The sequence below is a fragment of the Nothobranchius furzeri genome, chromosome 6, assembly GCF_043380555.1.
Source record: "Nothobranchius furzeri strain GRZ-AD chromosome 6, NfurGRZ-RIMD1, whole genome shotgun sequence".
NCBI classification, from domain to species: Eukaryota; Metazoa; Chordata; class Actinopteri; order Cyprinodontiformes; family Nothobranchiidae; genus Nothobranchius; species Nothobranchius furzeri.
Window position 1 is genome coordinate 60,193,301 of NC_091746.1, and position 20,683 is coordinate 60,213,983.

The 20,683-nt window shown below is 40.2% G+C and overlaps 3 protein-coding genes across 3 annotated transcripts in view; all 3 read left to right on the plus strand.

Annotated features, from left to right (window-relative positions):
* Positions 1-7,728, plus strand: part of LOC107374739 (guanine nucleotide-binding protein G(q) subunit alpha) — a 22,914-nt gene extending 15,186 nt beyond the window's left edge. The window contains exons 4-8 of the mRNA XM_015942966.3: positions 2,137-2,291; positions 2,477-2,605; positions 4,756-4,885; positions 5,404-5,557; positions 5,722-7,728. Of these exons, the coding sequence (XP_015798452.3) occupies positions 2,137-2,291; positions 2,477-2,605; positions 4,756-4,885; positions 5,404-5,557; positions 5,722-5,912 (759 nt within the window). The 3' untranslated portion in view covers positions 5,913-7,728. The remainder of the gene's footprint in view (positions 1-2,136; positions 2,292-2,476; positions 2,606-4,755; positions 4,886-5,403; positions 5,558-5,721) is intronic.
* LOC107373312 (homeodomain-interacting protein kinase 4-like) overlaps positions 1-20,683 on the plus strand; it is a 745,746-nt gene that overhangs the window by 395,407 nt on the left and 329,656 nt on the right. The gene's annotated exons all lie outside the window — the stretch shown is intronic.
* Positions 9,373-18,198, plus strand: LOC107374740 (guanine nucleotide-binding protein subunit alpha-14). Its single transcript, XM_015942968.3, has 7 exons — positions 9,373-9,861; positions 11,664-11,848; positions 13,416-13,570; positions 13,702-13,830; positions 15,496-15,625; positions 16,825-16,978; positions 17,214-18,198. The coding sequence occupies exons 1-7, from the start codon at positions 9,738-9,740 to the stop codon at positions 17,402-17,404; spliced, it is 1,068 nt and encodes a 355-aa protein (XP_015798454.3). The 5' UTR covers positions 9,373-9,737; the 3' UTR covers positions 17,405-18,198.

A 20,683-nucleotide genomic window follows, 5' to 3' on the forward strand; every position in this document is an offset into this window, starting at 1 on the left:
TAAACGTATTTAACGTAAAGTTAAAGAGACACTATGCAAGTTTTAAAATATTTTAAAACATTTTTCTTGAGCCAGTGTGCTAAAATGACCTTTACAAAGTTAATGAAAAGCCACCCAGCCCCTGTCGTCCCACTAGCCAGAATATTCCACTTGCAACTTTAAAGAGCATGTCACCTCCTACGAGAAACTTGCTCTACTCCCACTTCATGTTTGAAAAATGCTACAAATGTCGTTGCCTGGCAGACCGAGAGGGCGGAGCCACTAACAAATACACACAGACAAGCTCACAACAGCATTGTGACGTCATAATGTACTAGCTAATGTCATTGTGTACCTCTTAGCCAATAGCGGTGGCAGATTTAAATTCAAATGTAGTGCAGAGTTTTTACCTGATGACAGCACAACATTGACAGTTTTAGAAAAAATATTTAAATTTGAACTAAAACGCACTAAAGTGCCAAATTATTGACTACAGGTGTCTACAGCATGATTAGACACTCATTTATATAGTTTAGCACCAAAAAAAGTAGAGTTGAGGGTGACTTGCTCTTTAAAGTTTCCGCCGGTCTGTTGGGCGCTGCAGTCTGATTCCAGCACGTTTCCTGCATGAACGCAGTTGATTTGTTTCATTTAGTGAATCACTCCTGCAGACACGAAGGAAGGCTGAGGAGACATTTCAGCTATTACATTAAGGTGCTAAAAAGATGAATGCACAACTAGGAGACATAGTTTTGCTATCGGTTCTATTAAATGGACACTAGGGGATGCTAAAAACAAGCCAAAATTGCCTAGTCTCCCTTTAAAGCGCTCACTCGTTATTTGCTGCGGTCTCTAGTATAAATAAATACCTTCGTCCATAATTTCTCGCTCTCCTGTTTCAGGGGGTAGAATGGTGACAGAGGAGTGGGGGGTGAACAATGGTAGAATTTTGAAATGCACTCATTAATAATCATGATATGCAGATCTCTCACCTCTGATTGGCTAACAGCAATGCAACTCTTTCGCTGCCTTCGTTAACAAAATAATATTTAAAGAAGGATATGTTCTTGGGTAAAGAAATCCAAAGTTTCCACAAATAGCACAAACCTGAACATGTTGTGGAGTTTCAAATGCTAATGGTTAGCTTCCACTAGCCGAGACGTGCTCTGCTCTCTCCTGGCTGCAAAAACCAACCCAGCCTTAGCTGTCGCAAACAAAGGAGCCCCCAGAAAATGTTCATAGAGGTTGCCAGTTGGGTGTGCTACAGCCAAATTTATTGGGATTGGCACACCAGATTTGTCCTCATGGTAAGTCTGGGAGAGTTTAGCCTGTGGCGATACTTTGCATGCTGCTTTATTCTTTTTCATTAAAAAAAAACATATGCATCCAACACATCTACCTCAAAATTTAAGAACAAAGTTTTCATAAAAAGACAATTGAAACAGTTATTTGTAATGCAATTTTAAAATATATTTGTATATTTTAGAACACTTTAATTCATCTTTTGTTGTTTTCACAAAAACCTCCAGAAAAACTATAGATTTAAACTTTTTTTGAAAAAGTTGAGCAGGAGAGACATACGTACATTTTTAAAAACCTGATTATTTACTCATTACTTGTATATTTTTCATTGGGTTTTACATTTAGGTCTGATTAAATAATATGATTTTATAGTTTGTGTGAACATTAATATGATTCATTAAAGAACTTTGGTCTCCTCTGTGTCCAATGGGGTGGCCACACCCCCTTTGGGGGTGCCACTGTCTGTGGCTAATGCAGACAATAGGGGTTGAAGGGAATTTTTGCAACTTTTGTAGTACAGCATGTGTGTACTTGTTAAGGAGCTGTGGTATCCAGTTTGATGGAATCAAGTGGAATGGAGAAAATTCCAGTCATTGTGAAATGTGTATTTGTGTTGGTGGCTACTGTTTTATCTGCTGTAAATAGCTTCCTGAGCAGCCTCTGTTCAGAGATTCAGAGATTATGTTCTACAGAACTGAAGAGCTAAAAGCTAATCCTAATTTATAGCATTGTGTGTGTTTGGACTATAGCCATTAGCTTCCTGGAGGGTCTTACCATCCTTTAGCCCAAAACCTTCTTGGACACTTTTGTTGAATGTAACAAACATAAATTTCAGTGTGTCTGTCTGGGGTTTAGGCAAACGCCGCTGTGGTCAGCAGGGTTGATGTGGAAAGAGTGACAACATTAACAAAGCCATATGAGGATGCCTTGAAGAGCCTGTGGAGCGACCCAGGGATTCAGGAATGTCACAGTCGGAGGAGGGAATACCAGCTCTCAGACTCAGCCAAATAGTGAGTTTAAACAGACCAATAACTCTTCCAACACTGTCAAATAGTTTACAGGAACCTACCAGCCGTCTCTTAAATGCACTCATAAAAACAAAGCTCTGTAATTATTCTGTTTAAGGTTGTTCATAAACATCTTAGAAGAAAAAAAAAACAGTTGAGATTTAATCCTGAGATTTTTTTCCCCGTAGCTATCTAGATGATTTGGCCCGAATTGCTGATAGTGCTTATTTGCCAAGCCAACAAGACGTCCTGAGGGTACGAGTGCCCACAACGGGTATACTAGAGTACCCATTTGACCTGGAGAAAGCGGTGTTCAGGTGAGCATTTTCACTGTTTTTACTGTGGGTAGTAAATATGTGGTTTTTGTTGTTTAGATTTTGGAGACTAAATTAAAAAATGATAAATGACCCACACTTGTGACGCCTTTCAGAGTCAGAAGACTCCAAAATGCTTCACACTACAGTGCATATAACATTATTACACACACGCATGCTACAGATGGACCGTAGAACAATAAAACTAAAGGGGGCTTGTTTAGTGTCTTCCTACAAAGTTCTAACAGATAAAAATGAAGGTATTAAATCTGAACAGTAACATGAAATTTAAAAAACACTGAATTTGTTGTTAGCTAGGAGCAATTGTGACCCTGACTAGCCTTTATCTTATCAATACATTCGACACAAATATCAATATCAAATATATCAAATATATCTTGATTTAATGGATTCCTTCTCAACATTGTGTTTTTTTACGTTATTCATCTAGGGCTGGACGATAATTCAGTAGTTCAATATATCTATCGATAGAAAAAAAATGGGTTGACAAAACTTTGATAAAAAAGTTTCCTTTTTTCATTATAACCTACCAGGTAGCAGCACACTAGACTCACTACTTCCTCCTAACAATCAAAACCACAGACTCGGGCACTCTACGTCACCAGGCCCTCCTCTCTCAAACCAAAACAGAGCATGAGGCTGTAAGATGTCGCAGCGAGAAGAGACGGAGAAAAAATAAAATACCAAAAATAAAATGGCCAGGGCTGCACGTAAAATACATTTTCTACAAATTTTTAAAATATTTTTCTATAATTATTGATGTCGATCAATATAAATTTATTTTTTATCGATATACTTTTTGTCTTTATCGTCCAGCCCTAGATTAATTTAATGTGTAATCTTATAGTCCCAATCCACCTTGATGAGTGAAAAGACTTAACCGCTGTCCTTTTTGTGTTGCTGTTGTTGGAAAGAAGCCCTTGCTTTGTCCGACATTTGATCTTGCATTAATGGCGTTCAGGGACAAAGTGCTAGCTTTTTCTCAAGTCAAGTGTCCTATTGTGAATGGAAATGAAGACATGGATGTCTTCGATTTTCATTGAGCTACTTCAAAAATTATAATTTGCTGCCAGTTGCGGAACTTTCATTAGGCCTGTTATCAGTTCTCTGAGAAAAGAAACGGTCGATGCACAAAAAAAGAAAAAAAAAACGACTAGTTCATATAATAGTTTTGTTTTAGAAAACATTAGTTTTACAAAACATTGTTATTATTATTATTATTATTATTATTATTATTATTATTATTATTATTATTATTATTATTATTATATTTAAAATGCAGAAACCTCAGAATTTGATGGTGTTCCTGTAGGAAGTGCTTTAGCTAAATGCTGCTGTAACACAGCCCGTTGCACAAATATTTGTAGAATTCTATGCAAGTAATTATTTGATGTGAAATCGATGGCAAGTAAAGAGTTTTTGATGTAAAATTTCCACCAACTGCTAAAAATCCTTTGAATGTTGAGCCTTAAGGACATCAACTGTCTATTTCAGCATTAGCCCTGCTCAGGCTAGCCTTTAGCTCATCAATCCAATCAGAACTAAACATTATTTCTACAAATTGAAGTCATTCAAAGAGGAACTTGCAACAAGTCAGTAATAAAATCCCCATCCCCAGTCAGTGCCATGTTTTTACAAATATAATCAATTTTGTCATATCTGAGATTGAGAAATTAAAACTTTTTAAAATAAGTTAAGTGTAAATATGTGATATTAGGAACAGATTTGACGTTATTCCTAATTAATCTGACTATAAAATACCCGAATACAGCCAGCGACTGTACAAAACGCATTTTCACAGTTTAACATAATTATAACAGAGAGAATGTTTCACTGACTTCTGTGGCAAAGAGATTTTCATTTAAAGATTAAATGAAGCTTTGAAGCTCTGGGAGATAATAAAAAAAAATCCAACTACTTTTCCAACTCTTTTCATAGCAGTCACTGAGACACTCCTGAGTAGTTTCACTCAATTCTGAATCTTCCTGCAGGAAAATACTTTTATTTTCCCTTCTCTTCAACCTTTTTCCCAAAAAATTCCTCCCTTTTTCCTAAACACCTATTTTGTCTTAAAATGATCCTAAAGTGGGGTTTATGGTGTTCTCCTTTTCAAATCATATCTTTGGCCTCAGGATGGTGGACGTGGGCGGCCAGCGATCTGAGAGGAGGAAGTGGATCCACTGTTTTGAAAAAGTCACGTCCATCATGTTCTTGGTGGCGCTCAGCGAGTATGATCAGGTCCTCGCTGAGTCCAGCAATGAGGTGAGAAGCAGGCCGCTGCCCACAAAATAAACTGATCTATTCCTTTTCTACAGCATCTTATTATTTCCATGCATGGGATGAGAAAGAGGCTCGCTTTGGGGTGATAAAAAAATATCCCAGCAAGGGGCACAAAGAGAGATTGTTTCTTTTGTTCAAAGCCAAACGCATTAGGTGGAAATGATGACCCAGATTTCTGCAGAATCCAGCCTCAGCTCGATGTCTCCCTCTCTCTCTCTGTCTCTCTCTCTCTCTCTCTCTCTCTCTCTCTCTCTCTCTCTCTCTCTCTCTCGTCCCCCCCCCCCCCCCCCCCCCCTTAAAAGACTCATCTCTATCTTCCTTTTTGGCAGTGCACACGGTACACCTGCAGGGGGAGCTCTTTAGTCACCCTGCTCTTCTCAGGAAGGCTTGGTCCCTTGAAGACATGAAAGCCATTTGAATTCATTCTCACAGCGACTGCTAAATTACTGCTTTCAGTGTCTTATTTGACATTTCTGCTTTTGTTTGTGTGTTTTCCAAAGAATCGAATGGAGGAAAGCATGGCTTTGTTCAAGACGATCATAACCTACAAGTGGTTTGAAAAGTCCTCAATCATCTTGTTCCTCAACAAGATGGATCTGTTGGAGGAAAAAATCATGCACTCGCATTTGGTAGACTACTTTCCTGAGTACGATGGTAAGGGACAACAGTATGAATGAATGCCTCAGGAGAAGAGCTTGATCCTATTTGTGCGGCTCGTTTATTCAGATTGAGTCAAAGTCACTCAAACTCTGACGTTTTACCGAACTACTGGAAACACTGCAGGACATGCAGGTTTGATCTCTGCTGTCTTCTTCCAGGTCCCCAGCGGGATGTCCAAGCAGGAAAAAAATTCATCCTGGACATGTTTTTCAGCCTGAACCCATATGAGGACAAACTCATCTACTCCCACTTCACGTGCGCCACGGACACGGACAACATTCGATTTGTCTTCTGCGCGGTGAAGCACCACATCTTGCAGATCAACCTGGAAGAACAAAACTTGGTTTAAACTCCGATGTTGCCTTCTGTAATTTAATCGTCTGCTTGCAGCTGGCGGTCGGGCGGACCCTGCGCCGCCGCTGCTCTGCTCTATAATCCAAAACAGGAAATTGAGAAGCTTCAGAGCTTGCCATCAAATGACTGTACTACTGATGCATTTCAAATTTTCTTGTTAAGAATCCGTAAATGGATGTCTCCAGCTATTATTATGAAGTGTGACCTGCCAATTAAAGTGCTGCCTCTTGGAGGAGACTGATATAGCTGGCGTTCTGAAATTCATGGAGCTCTTTGTGGACGTTTTTTGAGCAGCGTGAATGAACACTGGCTGATTAATTGGAGGGGAGAGTAGTGAAGTGGCCTCAAATGCCTCGGAGAACTCGAGATGGGCTAGATCTTCTCCTTCAGAGTAACTGTGGGGTTGAGCGTGGACTACACACACCGCAACATCTCACATCATTAAGCCAACTTGTTCGGTTTTCCTTTTGAGTCAGAAACCCGTTTGGATTGCTTTCTTTGTGTCCTGACTGAAGGAGAACTTGTCATAATCGACACAAATGGAACACTTCATGTAAAACATTTCATGCATTTATTTTAGCATGTGTGATCACTTTTGCCACTGAGTTTCACTCGATCCAGTTACTTGTGTGGACATCACCAGTATGGTTTTAGTGGATTTTAAAGGAACGGTCACAAACCTGTAGATTCATTTCTTTCAAGGACTGTTTGCTTTTAAAGACCAAGTTCACTAATTTTTTCAACACATTTGCAGTGGTCTCTAGGGTAAATACATTCTTTGTGAGACGATTGCTGAGGTAAAATAAAAGCTCTGGTGCTCCTGTTTCAGGAACTAGAAGTGAGCTGGAGCTTCAAGGAGCAGCAGATGGTTGGTTTTGAAGTCTAATTTCCTGATGATTAGACATTTTGCCTCTGATTGGCTAACAGCAAACAAACTACCACTGTTTTTGTTTTCTTTCCAATGTTGGTGTTTTATCTCCACAAATAACACAAGCCTGGAGGGGTTCTGTCATGTTGTAGAAGTGCTAATGCTAGTGGTTAGCTTCTACTAGCTGGGACGCTCTCTGCTCTCCCCTTGATGCTAAATCAACAACAGCATTCCCCGTCACGAGCCAAGATGAGTGAGGCCATGAATGCTAACTTGACATTATGACGTGCAATTTGTTATGTCCGGCCGTTGCACCAGGAAGTGGTAGGAATTGGCAGAATTCCTTTTCCAACCATTATTTAACCTGCATCACATTTAGCAGTCAGACATCCATGCTTATGGCCCAATCTCAATACTTTCACTGCGCCCTGCCATCTTCAGCAAAGTGTACTTGGAGAAAGTGCACAGTAAGGCTTCGAGTGTGTGCTACACAAGTGTGCAAATAATTGCTGAATTGAGACAGGGAGCATTGTGTCATCCATCGCGATGCGTGCCGAGATGCTGGTCGCTGTGAAACAAAAAAAAAACTTAACTTTCAAACAATTATTTGAAATTATTTTACATAAGTTTCTACTTTGTCTAAAGGTTTTAGAGCATCAACTAATTGTCCTAAAATGAACTACTTTCACTAGAAAATACATATGTTCAGAAAGGGAACTTGAGCCTTTTCTCCCGCAGCAATGGATTGTAATACACTTCACCCAAATCCGCATCAATGCAGACCTGGGTGAAGGGTGAATCGAGGGTGCAAGAGGGGCGTAAACAACTTCCACACTTGAGAATCGGGACACTCTACGCACTCGCACCCCCGGTCGGGATCGTGCAATTGAAGGGCGCAAGTGTGGAAGTGCGAGAATTGAGATTGGGCACTTGTCTCTCTCTCTCTCTCTCTCTCTCTCTCTCTCTCTCTCTCTCTCTCTCTCTCTCTCTCTCTCTCTCTCTCTCTCTCTCTCTCTCTCTCTCTCTCTCTCTCTCTCTCTCTCTCTCTCTCTCTCTCGTCTACTTCTTTGATCCTATCCTGCCCCCTAGTGGTAGACGTACTGCAATTGTCTCAGGCTTTTGTAATCTAAGCATTTTTCCATCTATTTTCTATTGGTGGCTAATGCAGGAAATATGGGTAGAAGTTCATTTTCATGTTCAGCCTGCACGTGAAACTCAAAGTGACTGATCATATATTTTAAAAATATCAAGTAAACACATGTTTCTCAGTGAACTTGGCCTTTAAGAATTTATATGCGAATGACTTATTGGAAACTATCCCATTGAACATTGCTTACCTGAACAGTGTATCAGCTGTGGATTTATTATTATTTGTATTTGCATTAATGTCTGTATTAAGAGGAAAAATATTAAATATCTAACAGGGAAAAATAGTTTACTCTTACCTTTATTGAGAATTGTTTAGGGGTATCACCTGCACTAATAAATGCTAAAAAGAGCAAATCCACCTCACTCTTTCTTGCATGTCCCTTTTTCTTCTTGTTGAAATGATTTACAATCTAAATTCTGGTTATTTTTCGTGACGCTGCAGTCTTGAGTGTTCTGGATAGACATGATCAGTTAAGTTAACTGTTTGTTCACTTGGTCATTCTGAAAGTGGAGCTCATAAAATATAGACTCAAAACCTACATTTAGCACAGCTGAGGTGAAACTGCGCTTTTGGGAAGCATCTAAAATGTGCTGCTTTGTAGCCAATGGAAGCACATCCATCGACTACAATGGTGGCTAGTTGCTGCGTACTACGCTTTGCAGATGTTACGTAATGCCTTGGCCTGGTTAGCTGATCACAGTCTCATCTGTTAATGGCTTGACAGACATGCTGATGTGTGTAGAGTCCATTATTGTCTGGACCATCTTTTTCTGCACATGCAGGTCACTTCAGGGTTGTTCACTGCTCACCCTGGACTCTGATGGTGGTAGTTAGCACTGGCTCTTGCAACTAGATCGTTCCTGGCTCAGTTAAGGCCTTTCTGTATGGGGGTTTCATGTCCAAACTGTGTGAAGGTTTGTCCCAGGTACTACCTCTTGCTGTCTCAAACTACACAGTTTATTTAGTGATTCTAAATTGAGAACGTATGCTGGAGCATGGTGGTCTGTCTTGTGTCTTGTGTTGGATGTCTGATGAATGGCAACCCGGTGTCCAGGATGTACTCCACCATTGCTGCCTCCAACAAGCTGCTGCCTTCTCCCATACAGAACAGGAGAACACAGGAAATAAAATCCCAAGGGAATGATGGACCGATGGATGGGGTTATGGCCAAGTGCAAATTTTCCAATGTTCAAGAAATAAATAAGCAATAAAATTTTATGTTTATCTTATACTTGGCTGTCAAATGGGTTTCCTTCTGTGTTACACAACTGTTTCAAAGAGCAGATGCCTATAACTTTTATACTCAATAACAGTGCTTTTACTGCCTCCTGTTTTTTCATCACAGCCACTTGAAGTAACATAAGAACATCCCATCCTGCAGGGTTGAAATTAGGAAAAACAATAGAAATGTGAAATTTAGAAGTTATGTGCATTCCAAAGTGAGGATTGACAACTGTTTAACACTGAAATTAAAATCTGCCATCATTTATACCTCTGATCACAAACATGTTAGGTTTATTTAGGGTGGAAAAAACAATCAGATGTTCATGAGGGTTTGGTCCTGAAAGCAGTTAGTCATGTCATAGTGTTGCAGTTTGATCCCGCCTCCTTTACAATAACGATGTGGAATGCACCCAAACTAGATCCCACGAGGAAGAACGGGTGTAGAGATTCACCCAAAACTCACCTGTTCCTGGATGTGGACGTACCTGCCGGGTGGAACGGGAAAATCACTTTTGCATTAATTTAACTCATCCCTGTTGGCTGGGACACATCTTGGAGAACAGCGGCCACAGACAAGCATGAACAACTGCTGTAAATTGTCTCCTGAGGACCAGGAAAGGAAAAGGATCCACAGAGAAATAGAGAGACAACTTCGCCGTGACAAACAAAACCTTAAGAAGGAGTTGAAGCTTCTGCTTTTAGGTGGGAACTCTTTAACATCTACTTAGTAAAAGTGTGTTTTAATAAGGAAATCAGCAACAAAATGTTTGCTGCTTTTGATTGATTTTGATGATTTTTAATGTTCGTTTTTCGTCAACTGTTGCTGAGGGCTTTGATGGAGTGATTAATTCAACAACCCAGTAAATAAATGTATCTGGCTCAATGAAAGGCAGCTCGTTGGTATGTACTCAGGAATCCTTTAACATTCCTCCCTCAGCTGCAGGTCTGATGAGTCAACTTGACAATATTCTTCCTCGATGAGACAAAAGTACAGAGGGTTGCTGCGTGTCCTCATATAAATGAAACGTGTTTGCTCCAAGCAGACATTGTGATTCCTCCCTAAGTGACTGTGGGTCAGTTAATGGTCGGCTGACTGCATCAGTGACTAATATTGGTGTTAAACTGGATCTTAGTTTTGACACCCATGTCAATGGAGTGATCTCCTCCCTTTTCCACCTTCGTCGGCTGGCAAAGATCAAACCTTTCTTGTCACGACATGACCTTGAGACGGTAGTCCATGCTTTTATCACGGTGCGACTGGACTACTGTTTTATTCGGTGTGAGCAAGGGCTCAATATCCAGGTTGCAAATGGTGCAGAATGCTGCTGCCAGATTTTTAGAGGGCAGGCGCAAGTATGACCACATTACTCCTGTCCTGGCTGCGCTTCATTGGCTGCCCATTGGTGTAAGGATTCGTTTTAAAATACTTTTGCTGGTTTTTAAAACGTGAAATGGTCTGGGCCCTCCTTACTTGGTGTCACTGCTTCAACCGTACACCCCTGCACGGTCACTCCGCTCGGAGAACCTCTTGCTCCTCTCAGTCCCAAGATCACGCCTAAAAACATGTGGTGATAGGGCCTTTGCTGTGGCAGGTCCTAAGCCTTCTAATTAGTTTTTATTGTTTTACTTATAGCGATTTGTGCACTCACTGTATTTTGATCTGTATCTTGTGATACAATGTTTTTATTTTCTGGATTTAATGTTTTATGTTTTTACTTGATCTGTGTAGCGCCTTGGTGGCATCTTTTTGCCTGTAAGGCGCGATTTATAAATAAAGTAGAGTTGAGAAATGAAACGTGTTTGTGGGAAAATGCATATACTGTAGGTAAACGAGACTGATTCAGGCATATATCTGGCAACTTGAAAAATACATTAACAAATAAATCTCTAAAATATAAATGTTGCTCTATAAAAGATTAGATGGATTTTCAAAAGAATATCTTGAAAGGCAAAGGGAAAACTTAATCGAAACCCATCTTCTAAGTCTAAAATATTTTAAAGTGTATTTTTTCTACTTGCCACCCAATACAGAATATGATATAAAATATATTTATAAACATTATGAACATGGTTAAATGTAGGTATTAGTTTTTATATCATACTTTACTGCTGGCACATCAACGCATAAAGGTAAAGTTTTGGTTTGCACTTTGCTTTAAGAGTAAACTTGAACTTACTTTATTAACTTGTTGCAGCTCAGTAATAAGCCACCAGATTTTGCATCTATTTGAAGCATTTCTGTATGACGTCTGCAGCTGATCCAGTTTTCTTCACTAAACCCAGAAAAAGATTCATGTTGGACTTAAGCCTGAGCAGTTGCATGCTTGTGTTTTTGTCTCTTATCACGGACAGAAAATCTGTTTTATTACAAAAATCTAATTTAACTGTTGCATATTTAAACTGGTGTAATTTTGCAATAAATTAACATTTGTTTACCAGTGATATTTTATCAACTTATCAATTGTTTTCTTCTCATTTAATTTTTAATTTTTATTTTTTTACAGGGACAGGAGAAAGCGGGAAGAGCACCTTCATCAAACAGATGAGGATCATCCATGGCCAAGGGTACAATGAAAAAGACAGACGAGGATTCACCAGGGTGGTGTTTCAGAATATCATCAAAGCAATCCAGGACCTTATTGATGCCATGAAGCTTCTAGAGCTTGACTATGTTGATGACCAGAACATTGTGAGAAACTTTACGCACTTTTATGAAAGTCAAATTCTTTTTAGCCTTTAAAGAGATACTGGGCAATTTGGCTTGCTTTTAGCACCCCCTAGTGTCCATTATTAACTCACTGTGGATCAACCGAAAAAGAAACCTATCTCCTCCCTGGGAGTTTGTCTTTTTAACACAGTAATCTAACAGCTGAAATGTCTCCTCAGGCCTTATTAGTTTATAGAGGAGTGGTTCATCACTAAATCAAACAAATCAGCTGTGTTCATGATCTAAAACATGCAGGAAACATGCTGGAAGCAGAATGCAGCTCCAGAAATGGCAACTCTGAAGTTGCAAGTGTGGCATTCTGGGTGACATTTCTTTAACCTTGTAAAAGGTCATTGTAGCACATACTGGCTCAAGAAAATGCTTTAAAATATGAAAAGGTTTCATAGTATCCATTTAAAGCCTGAAATATTGAATAATCAATCAAAAACAGAACTATTTGTCAGCAACTTTATTATAGAAGTTTTTATCTTAGTATTTAATTAAATAGCAATTAAAAGGAAAATTTGCCCTTGCCTGTTGTAGATGTGATCCTCCATCAGACGGCAGTAGACATGTGTAGGCCTGGACATGGTTACTAATCCCAATAATCCATCTGGCTGATTTAAAACCAGAAGTGTTCTGATGGGATGTTGCAACATTAGTTTATAATGGGCTGACCCGCAAAAATGCAGAAAAATGACAGATCACCTGACCATCTTATTCTACTTTTAGTTTATATTTCCCAAGGCAACCAATCATGCTGAATGTTGATCCTTTGCAACTTAAATTAACAACACATAGTACAATTTAGTGTTTATTTTATTTTCAACCTATGCCACTAAAGCAATGTCTGAATCATGCTGAAAGGAAGATTACACTGAAATGAATTTCATTCTCAGCCCGGCTAGGGGGTTGTCAGTTTTTCTCCTTTAGACAAAGGGACGTTGTAACTGTTTACAATAAGTGAGTTTGTGAGGTTGCTGAATCTGCAGTGAGCTAATGCAGCAGCGCAATCATTTGTAATTCAACACCGACAGACACAAAGCTCCGGAGTTGTTTAAAGAACAAAAGCCAGTCAACAGGAGCGACCCAGAAGTTAATACATGTAACCTTAAGAAGCCACGGCCTCTTTTTATTTTACTCTAATTTTTGGTGAAGCAGGGTAGAGGCTAAAGTTAAGCTAACAATGCTAATGGTGAATTTGAAGCAAATAGTAATCTCTAACAATATCTCAAGATACTTTTTCAATCACTCGAGTTAAGAAGCATTGTGTCCCATGCAAAGAAAAGAAGACCATTACCGAAAGACGGTACAAAACCTGTTGAATTGTGCTGAGTATCTTTGTCCACGAGCTAGTGACAAAAACGGTTTGTTCTTGAGTTTTCTGGTAAAATGACCTATATGGTAACTTTATTGTGTGTGTGTGTGTGTGTGTGTGTGTGTGTGTGTGTGCGTGCGTGTGTGTGTGTGTGTGTGTGAAGCGCCTCGTGATTTTTATCTTGAGAGGCGCTATAGAAACGATATTTTCTTCGTCTTGTGTGTGTCTTAGAGTCAAGCACAGAAGCTTAGTGAAGTGGAATTGAATTCAGTGTCTAATATTGAGCCGTGGCAGGTGAATGCCATTAAGCAAGTCTGGAATGACCACGGTGTGCAAAAGTGTTACGACCGCAGGAGGGAGTTCCAGTTGTCAGACTCTGCCAAATAGTAAGTCACTTTCATTGGTCTTATTACCACAAACAAATACATTTTAAGTGGATGTGAGTGCCAGCTGTTATAAAAGCTTCCAGCTGGATTTGTGTGCCGAAATTAAACCTGGTGTGTTTTTAATATTTCAGCTATTTAAGTGACATGGACAGAATCACAGATCCAGGATACATTCCCACTGTGCAGGACATCTTGAGGGTCAGGGTCTCCACCACGGGCATCATAGAGTACATGTTTGATATGTCAAAAGTTATCTTCAGGTATGCTGCTTTTGTTTTCCAGACTTTAAGAACTAAAACTTTAAAGGCCAAGTTCACTTAAAAAACATTTGTTACTTGTTATTTTTAAACTGGCCATGCAGCCTAAATGTGAAAATAGTTTTCTACCCCATTTCCTGCATTAGCTGTGGATACAAAATACAGCTGGAAGCATTCAGATTAACAAAGCAAGTCAGATCTATGTCACAGAAAATTTGCATTCATGGACTCAACCATCTTTGCTTGTGAAAGGGAAGGTTGTTATTGATTTAGCATCCAGGAGAGAGCAGAGCACGGCTAGTAGAAGCTAACCATTAGGATTAGCAACTTCACCACATGACAGAACTCCTTCAGGCTTGTGTTAGGATATAACATCAATGTTGCAAAGCAACAAACTTGCAAAGCAAAAATCTAAAAGCAAAAGCTTTTAAATTAGTAAAGGGTAGAATTCCTACTCCAGGTCAGGAACGAGGTCCTGCCTCAAGTGGAGGAGTTTAAGTATCTCAGGGTCTTGTTCACGTGTGAGGGAAAGATGGAGCGTGAGGTCGATAGGTGGATTGGTGCTGTGTCTGCAGTGATGCAGGTGTTGTACTGATCTGTCGTGGTGAAGAGAGAGCTGAGCCTGAAGGCAAAGTTCTCGATTTAATGGTCGATCTGCGTTCCTACCCTCACCTATGGTCATGAGCTTTGGGTAGTGACCGAAAGAACAAGATTGTGGATACAAGCGGTCAAAATGAGTTTTATCCGCAGCGTGGTTGGGCTCTCCCTTAAAGATAGGGTGAGAAGCTCGGTCATCCAGAAGGGGCCCGGAGTAGACCTGCTGCTCCTCCTCATCAAGAGGAGCCAGTTGAGGTGGCTCGGGCATCTGGTTAGGCTGCCTTCTGGATGCCTCCCTGGTGAGGTTTTCCAGGAGGAGACCCAAGGGAAGACCCAGGACACGCTGAAGGGACTATGTCTCTTGGCTGGCCAGGGAACGCCTTGGGATTCCCCCGGAAGAGCTGGCCCAAGTAGCTGGGGAGAGGGAAGTCTGAACGTCTCGGCTTAGGCTGATGCCCCCACTACCCAACCCTGGATAAGTGGCTGAAAATGGATGGAAGGATGTATGTTGCAAAGCAAATGGAGTCAGTGGTAAACTCACATTTCTGTTAGCCAAACAGATGCTAGATGCCTGAATATCAGGAAGCACAACTCCAGATCCTACCTTCTGCTGCTCCCCTCTCATCTGACTCAATTTTAGTTCCTGAAACAGGAGCGCCAGAGCTTTTTACACACAGAGATCGACTCACAGGGCATTGATTTATACTAGACACCACTGCAAATGTGTTGAAAAAAAAGAGTGAATATGGTATTGTTTCTCAGTTCAATGAAATAGATGGAGCTTGAAAGAGTCTTGATGGATCCTGTAATGCTAAAAAATTGTGAAACAAACCCATTGTATTATTACAGTATTATTTTTGTAAGGTTTTCAAAAGTCCAGGAGGAGAACAAATTAATACCCAACTAATAGTAATTTGACATTAAAATAAATGACATTATGATGCGTATGCATTAGCAGACTTGATTAGTATGTGTTGGAAGACAAATCACTTACCTAACTTTTATAACAAAAAAGGAAAAAAAAAACACAAGGTGTACAAATATTTCATAATTCTGTATTCATGTCTTCAGGATGGTGGACGTGGGCGGACAGCGCTCTGAGAGGAAGAAATGGATCCACTGTTTTGAAAATGTCACTTCCATCATCTTCTTGACCGCCCTCAGTGAATATGACCAAATCCTGTATGAAACCGGAAAAGATGTAGGTCCTACCTAAATGTGGCAATGATCAGATACCCTTTGTTCTGTAGAAAGGTTACGATTATTTTTTATTATTTTATTTATTTATTTATTTATTTATTTATTTTTACCTGTTTATAGCTCTTTGAAAGGCCTCAGCCTGAAGAATGATCATTTATTTTAACAAGATTGACAAACTGCATCAAGTTACACTGGAGTCAAAATTACAAGCATCTTAAAGCGCCCCTTATTTCTGAAGTATAGTGTCAGTTTATCCAAAGTTCAGTGTGGAGCCTAATGAGGTCTGTGTCGATAAAGAACTGATAAAAAGTAGACGCTGCAAATTTGGCCTCTAGTAGTGGTTGATTACACTGGTGCTCTTCTCAGTCCTTACACCCCCAGCAGGTCCCTGAGGTCCAGTGACCAAAGCCTACTGGTTGTGCAGCGTACCAGGCTAAAGACCAAAGGTGACAGATCATTTGCTGCTGTGGCCCCCAGACTCTGGAACTCTCTCCCCCTGAGCCTGAGATCAGAGGACTCAGTTTAAAACGAAACGTTCCCAACACTGGTTACTATTATTTATCCTCGTGTTTTTATCTAAGTTCTGCTGTATTTTTGTGTGTTTCTCTTCCTTCCTCTCTCTCTTTCTGCAGGTCTACAAGTGGATTCCTGTACCCTTTGTTTTGTATCTTTTTGTACCACTTTTCTTCCGTTCTTATTCCTTATTTCTCTTTCAATTCTGTCTTTGTGTCATTTGGGATTAAAAATAACCAAATTAGTTGTTATTTTGGATGGGGCATTGACGCTGAAGCTTGTTTTTGGCATGCTGACATCAATTCTGATTGCTTTAGAGCAGGACAGGGTGTGTGGGCGTGAGGAGTGGGGGTGTAAAAGTTTATCCTATGAACTTTTCATTTTGCAAAACACAGCTAATTACATACATACATTTTCTGTGGTTATTGACATTGAGAATTAATAAGGTGTGTTCCTGGTCCAGAATGTAGCACGATCCTGCAGAAACTACAAAAGAAACCCAAGACAAAACAGAAATTTGTGTTTGATCAAATACATATTGACTAAAGCAACAGAAAAACAAGTTAAACAAGTTGTATTTGGTACTAAACATGACTAATTATCCCAGGAACCATTGTTACAACAACACAAATCAAGATTTTATCCCCATTTCTATTTTCCAAAACCGTTTTTATAATTCTGTTTTAGAATCGCCTGGTTGAGAGCCTCGCCCTTTTCCTGACCATCATCTCATCCCAGTGGTTTGAGGAGTCCTCCACCATCCTTTTTCTGAATAAAAAAGATCTGCTAGAGGAGAAAATCCAACACTCACATTTGGAGACCTACTTTCCAGACTTCACGGGTAAATTTAATTCAGAGCAGTCTTGTTTGTCTGTTTTGATTAAGTTCATTAGCCGATTGTTTTCTGCTCATGAGAATGTTTATGAAACTGGTGTAAAACAACACCGATTTGTCTACCAGGTGCTCTTGTGTGTTTCCACATTCTGATCTTTATCATGATGTGCTTTCAAGGTAAATTTAAGTTCTAATTGATGCAGCTTGTGTCACATTTGTTTTCTTGGCACTCATCCCCGCAGGGCCTAAAGGTGATGCTGATGCTGCAAAAAAGTTCATCCAGAAAAAGTTTGTGGAACTCCACAAGAATCATCACAAACCTCTTTACCCACACTTCACCTGTGCCACGGACACAGAAAACATCCGGATCGTCTTCAAATCTGTCAAAGACACAATTTTCTTAGAGAACATGGACAGGTTAAACGTTGTTTAAGACATTCGAGTGACCAGTTTCAGCTGGTTTGGAAACATAAAGAACATCAAACACAAAGTCAAGCAATTTTATCCTGCTCGGATACAAATTTCTTGTCATCGCAACATTATACGGAGGGGGATTAGGGCTACAGGAAAAAAAAAGTAAAGAAAGAGAATTCTGACGTTTCTCCCCAGAATTCTGACTTTAATTTTAGAATTCTGACTTTAATTTTAGAATTCTGACTTTAATTTTAGAATTCTGACTTTAATTTTAGAATTCTAACTTTTTTTCTCAGAATCCTGACTTTAATCAGAGAATTCAGACCTTTTTTCTTAGAATTTTGACTTTTTTCAGCAATTATTAAAGTCAGAGCTCTGAGAAAAAGTCAGAATTCTCTTTCTTTACGTTTTTTGTTTCTGTGGCCCCTAATCCTCTTCCGTACTTTAAAGTAAATGACAAAAGTCCATATTGCTCTAAAAAATAAATGGAATACTATGTTACAGTGTGTTTTTCCTCTTTAGAATTCTGTTCCTCCCCTTTAGAAGTACGGGTCAGACCGGTTTGGAAAAATGCAAAAAGGAAATAAAGGCAACGCAGGGCCTGGTTTATTACAGTGGAGTGATAAAACTACACCATGGAATTAGAAATCTGTATTTGAGCCGTCTTTCTTCTAATGTAACAAAAGCTTTTATTTACTGACATAAAATATTTGTAAATAGATAGTAATACATCAGTATTTAATGATTGATTCATGGTATGAAAATGGATGCAGTCCATATAATTTTATGTATGAGCTTCATTTTTTCCATTAAATTATCTGATAAAAAAAAACTGGGTGTTTGTTGCTATTTTAGCTTTCAGAAAAGAACAGACAGAATCACGACTCTGGTAAAGGTTTTCACCCTGCAGGACATCCTGGGGGTCAGGGTTCCCACTGCAGGCATCTCAGAGGACATCCTCATACCCATCCTGAAGCAACTGTTGGCACCATTGTGTTGTAGAAAATAAAGTCACAATTGAAATAGCAAAAGTAAGTTAAGAAAAGTAACTACTGCCAGTCAAAAAATGGTTATTAATTATGAATCAAAAGAAACAAAAACAACAGAAAACTAAAAACAATATGACCACAGAAACACAATCAATCAAGGTGCGTCCTGTATTTTGTATAAGAAGTGTTTTCAGTCCTGTAATCGGGGAGTCTAAGGTGTTAAATGTCTAAATAAGCAGATGATAAGCTGATGAACGTGAGTTACGTGACACATTCACAACCTGCAGTAGGCAAGTAACCAGTAAGGGGGGTGGGGTGGGGGTGACAAAATGAGCAAGACACACTCGCCATCCCTGGTTTAGAGGTCTGACATGCTACTACGATACCGCTGCTGTCTTTTTTCTGTTGTGATCTCAAAATTAACTGTTAGCTGATCTCTTCTATCGACGCCATGTTTGTTTTGTTTGAACCTTACAAACCCATCACTGTCTGGTCTGAGTTCTGTACAGTGTTCTCTGGTGGAATACTCCAGTACTACATGCAGTGCAGCAGCAGGGATGAAAACAAAACCCAGTCTGCTCCCTGCAGCGTGAAGTGACAAGGTCTGCATATTCCAGCGGCTCTACTCCGAATCTCTTCAATGTTAGAGCTTTTCACTCCCTCTCTATGAGGGACCCCCCCCCCCCCCCCCCCCCAGGCACAAAGTGCTTAGCCCCCTCCTTCCTCCTCTTGTCTCCTGTCTCCTTCCTCGTCTTGTCTCCTTTCTCCTTCCTCCTCTTGACTCCTGGCTCCTTCCTCCTCTTTTTGTTTCCTCTTGTTGGTCTCCTCTCTTGCCTTCAGAAAAACTCCTTTCTATTAGTAAATTCATTTACAATGTCATCAAAGTCCAGATTCCTGACAAGCTGAGATTCAGTTGCCAACAGTGACAGTGCATTGAGGCGCCGTTGAGTTTGTGTTGTTTCTCAGTTCATTTTTTATTCTTGCCCTTTGTGAGAATGATCGTTCCCCTTCAAAATTTGTAACTGGTAGAGTTAGAAAAATCCGCAGGGCCACAAACACATTAGGGAAGATGGACTGTAGACTATTTTTTAGCCTGGAAACGATCCTGGTTCTACTTATATTACATTATCTATGTGGAGTCTCTGGGGACTATTTAGAGCTAAGAGGCGCACGCTCTGATCGTTGATGCGCTCCAGACAGATGTGTCCTGAGCACGGCCGCAGTAACATTCTCAGTGTCGCCACCTCACAAACCAAGTTAACATATGATTTTTTATGTCGGCTCATATCCTTTCATGCTTTCTGTCTTTTATTCGTGCCTGATGCGTTTCGCTGCTGAGGAGCGGAGCGCATCACCTGTTTCGTCCTCCGGTGACTTCACCTTACCGGTGCGGCCGGCACACACTCCGCTGTTTTTGTGGTTGATGCAGTTTAAAGGTCACTCATAAGTTGAAAAAATATGAAGCCAGGAATTTTTCTTTAGGATTGAAAGGAGATGCAGGAAGATAATAGAGACAAGACAGAAAAATTGTCGAATAAAAACAAGTTTGTTTTTGTACCTGGTGGATGCAACAAACAGACACCACTGAAAATAATCAGAAGTGAGGAACAGAAAATGAAATGATTCTTTCAATGTTTAGACCAGCAGGAACTCTGAGAGGCTGCAGGCGCATCAGTGAGATTGCGGCCGCTGCGCAGGGGGAGAAGGGAGCGGGATGAAGCAGCTGGGGAACAGTAAAGATGCAAAAACTACCGTTGTTAAAAGAATTGTGTGTTCACTTAGAAAATGTAGGCACAATTTTAATTACTTGTCAACTTTTTTCTCCAACATTAAGACTGCTGCCCAAAAAAAGAAAAAAAAAAGATTGCTGCTCGCGTGGGCCCCTGGGCCTGTGCCCAGTTTGCCCGTATTATAATCCGGCCTTGGCCCGGACACCCGATGGAAGAAACTCACTTTGGCCACTTGTATTTGTCACCATAGGTCCTGATCCAGGCATAAAAACATGTGATGGCTAACCAATCAGGTCTGAGGTGACCAGGTTCAGGGAAAACAACCTGGTGCTAAATGCACAGAAGACAGCAGAGGTTGTTGTGGACACAGCGCCACTTCCCCCATAACCCTGTCTCACACACCCATCATGTCAGTGGACTTATGTCGCTTCCTGGGCACCACCATCACCCAGGACCTCAAGTGGGAGCCTACCATCACCTCCATCATAAAAAAGGCCCAGCAGAGGATGAACTTCCTGAGGCAGCTGAAGAAATTCAACCTATTGGTACAGTCGATGAGGCAGTTCTACACCGCAGTCA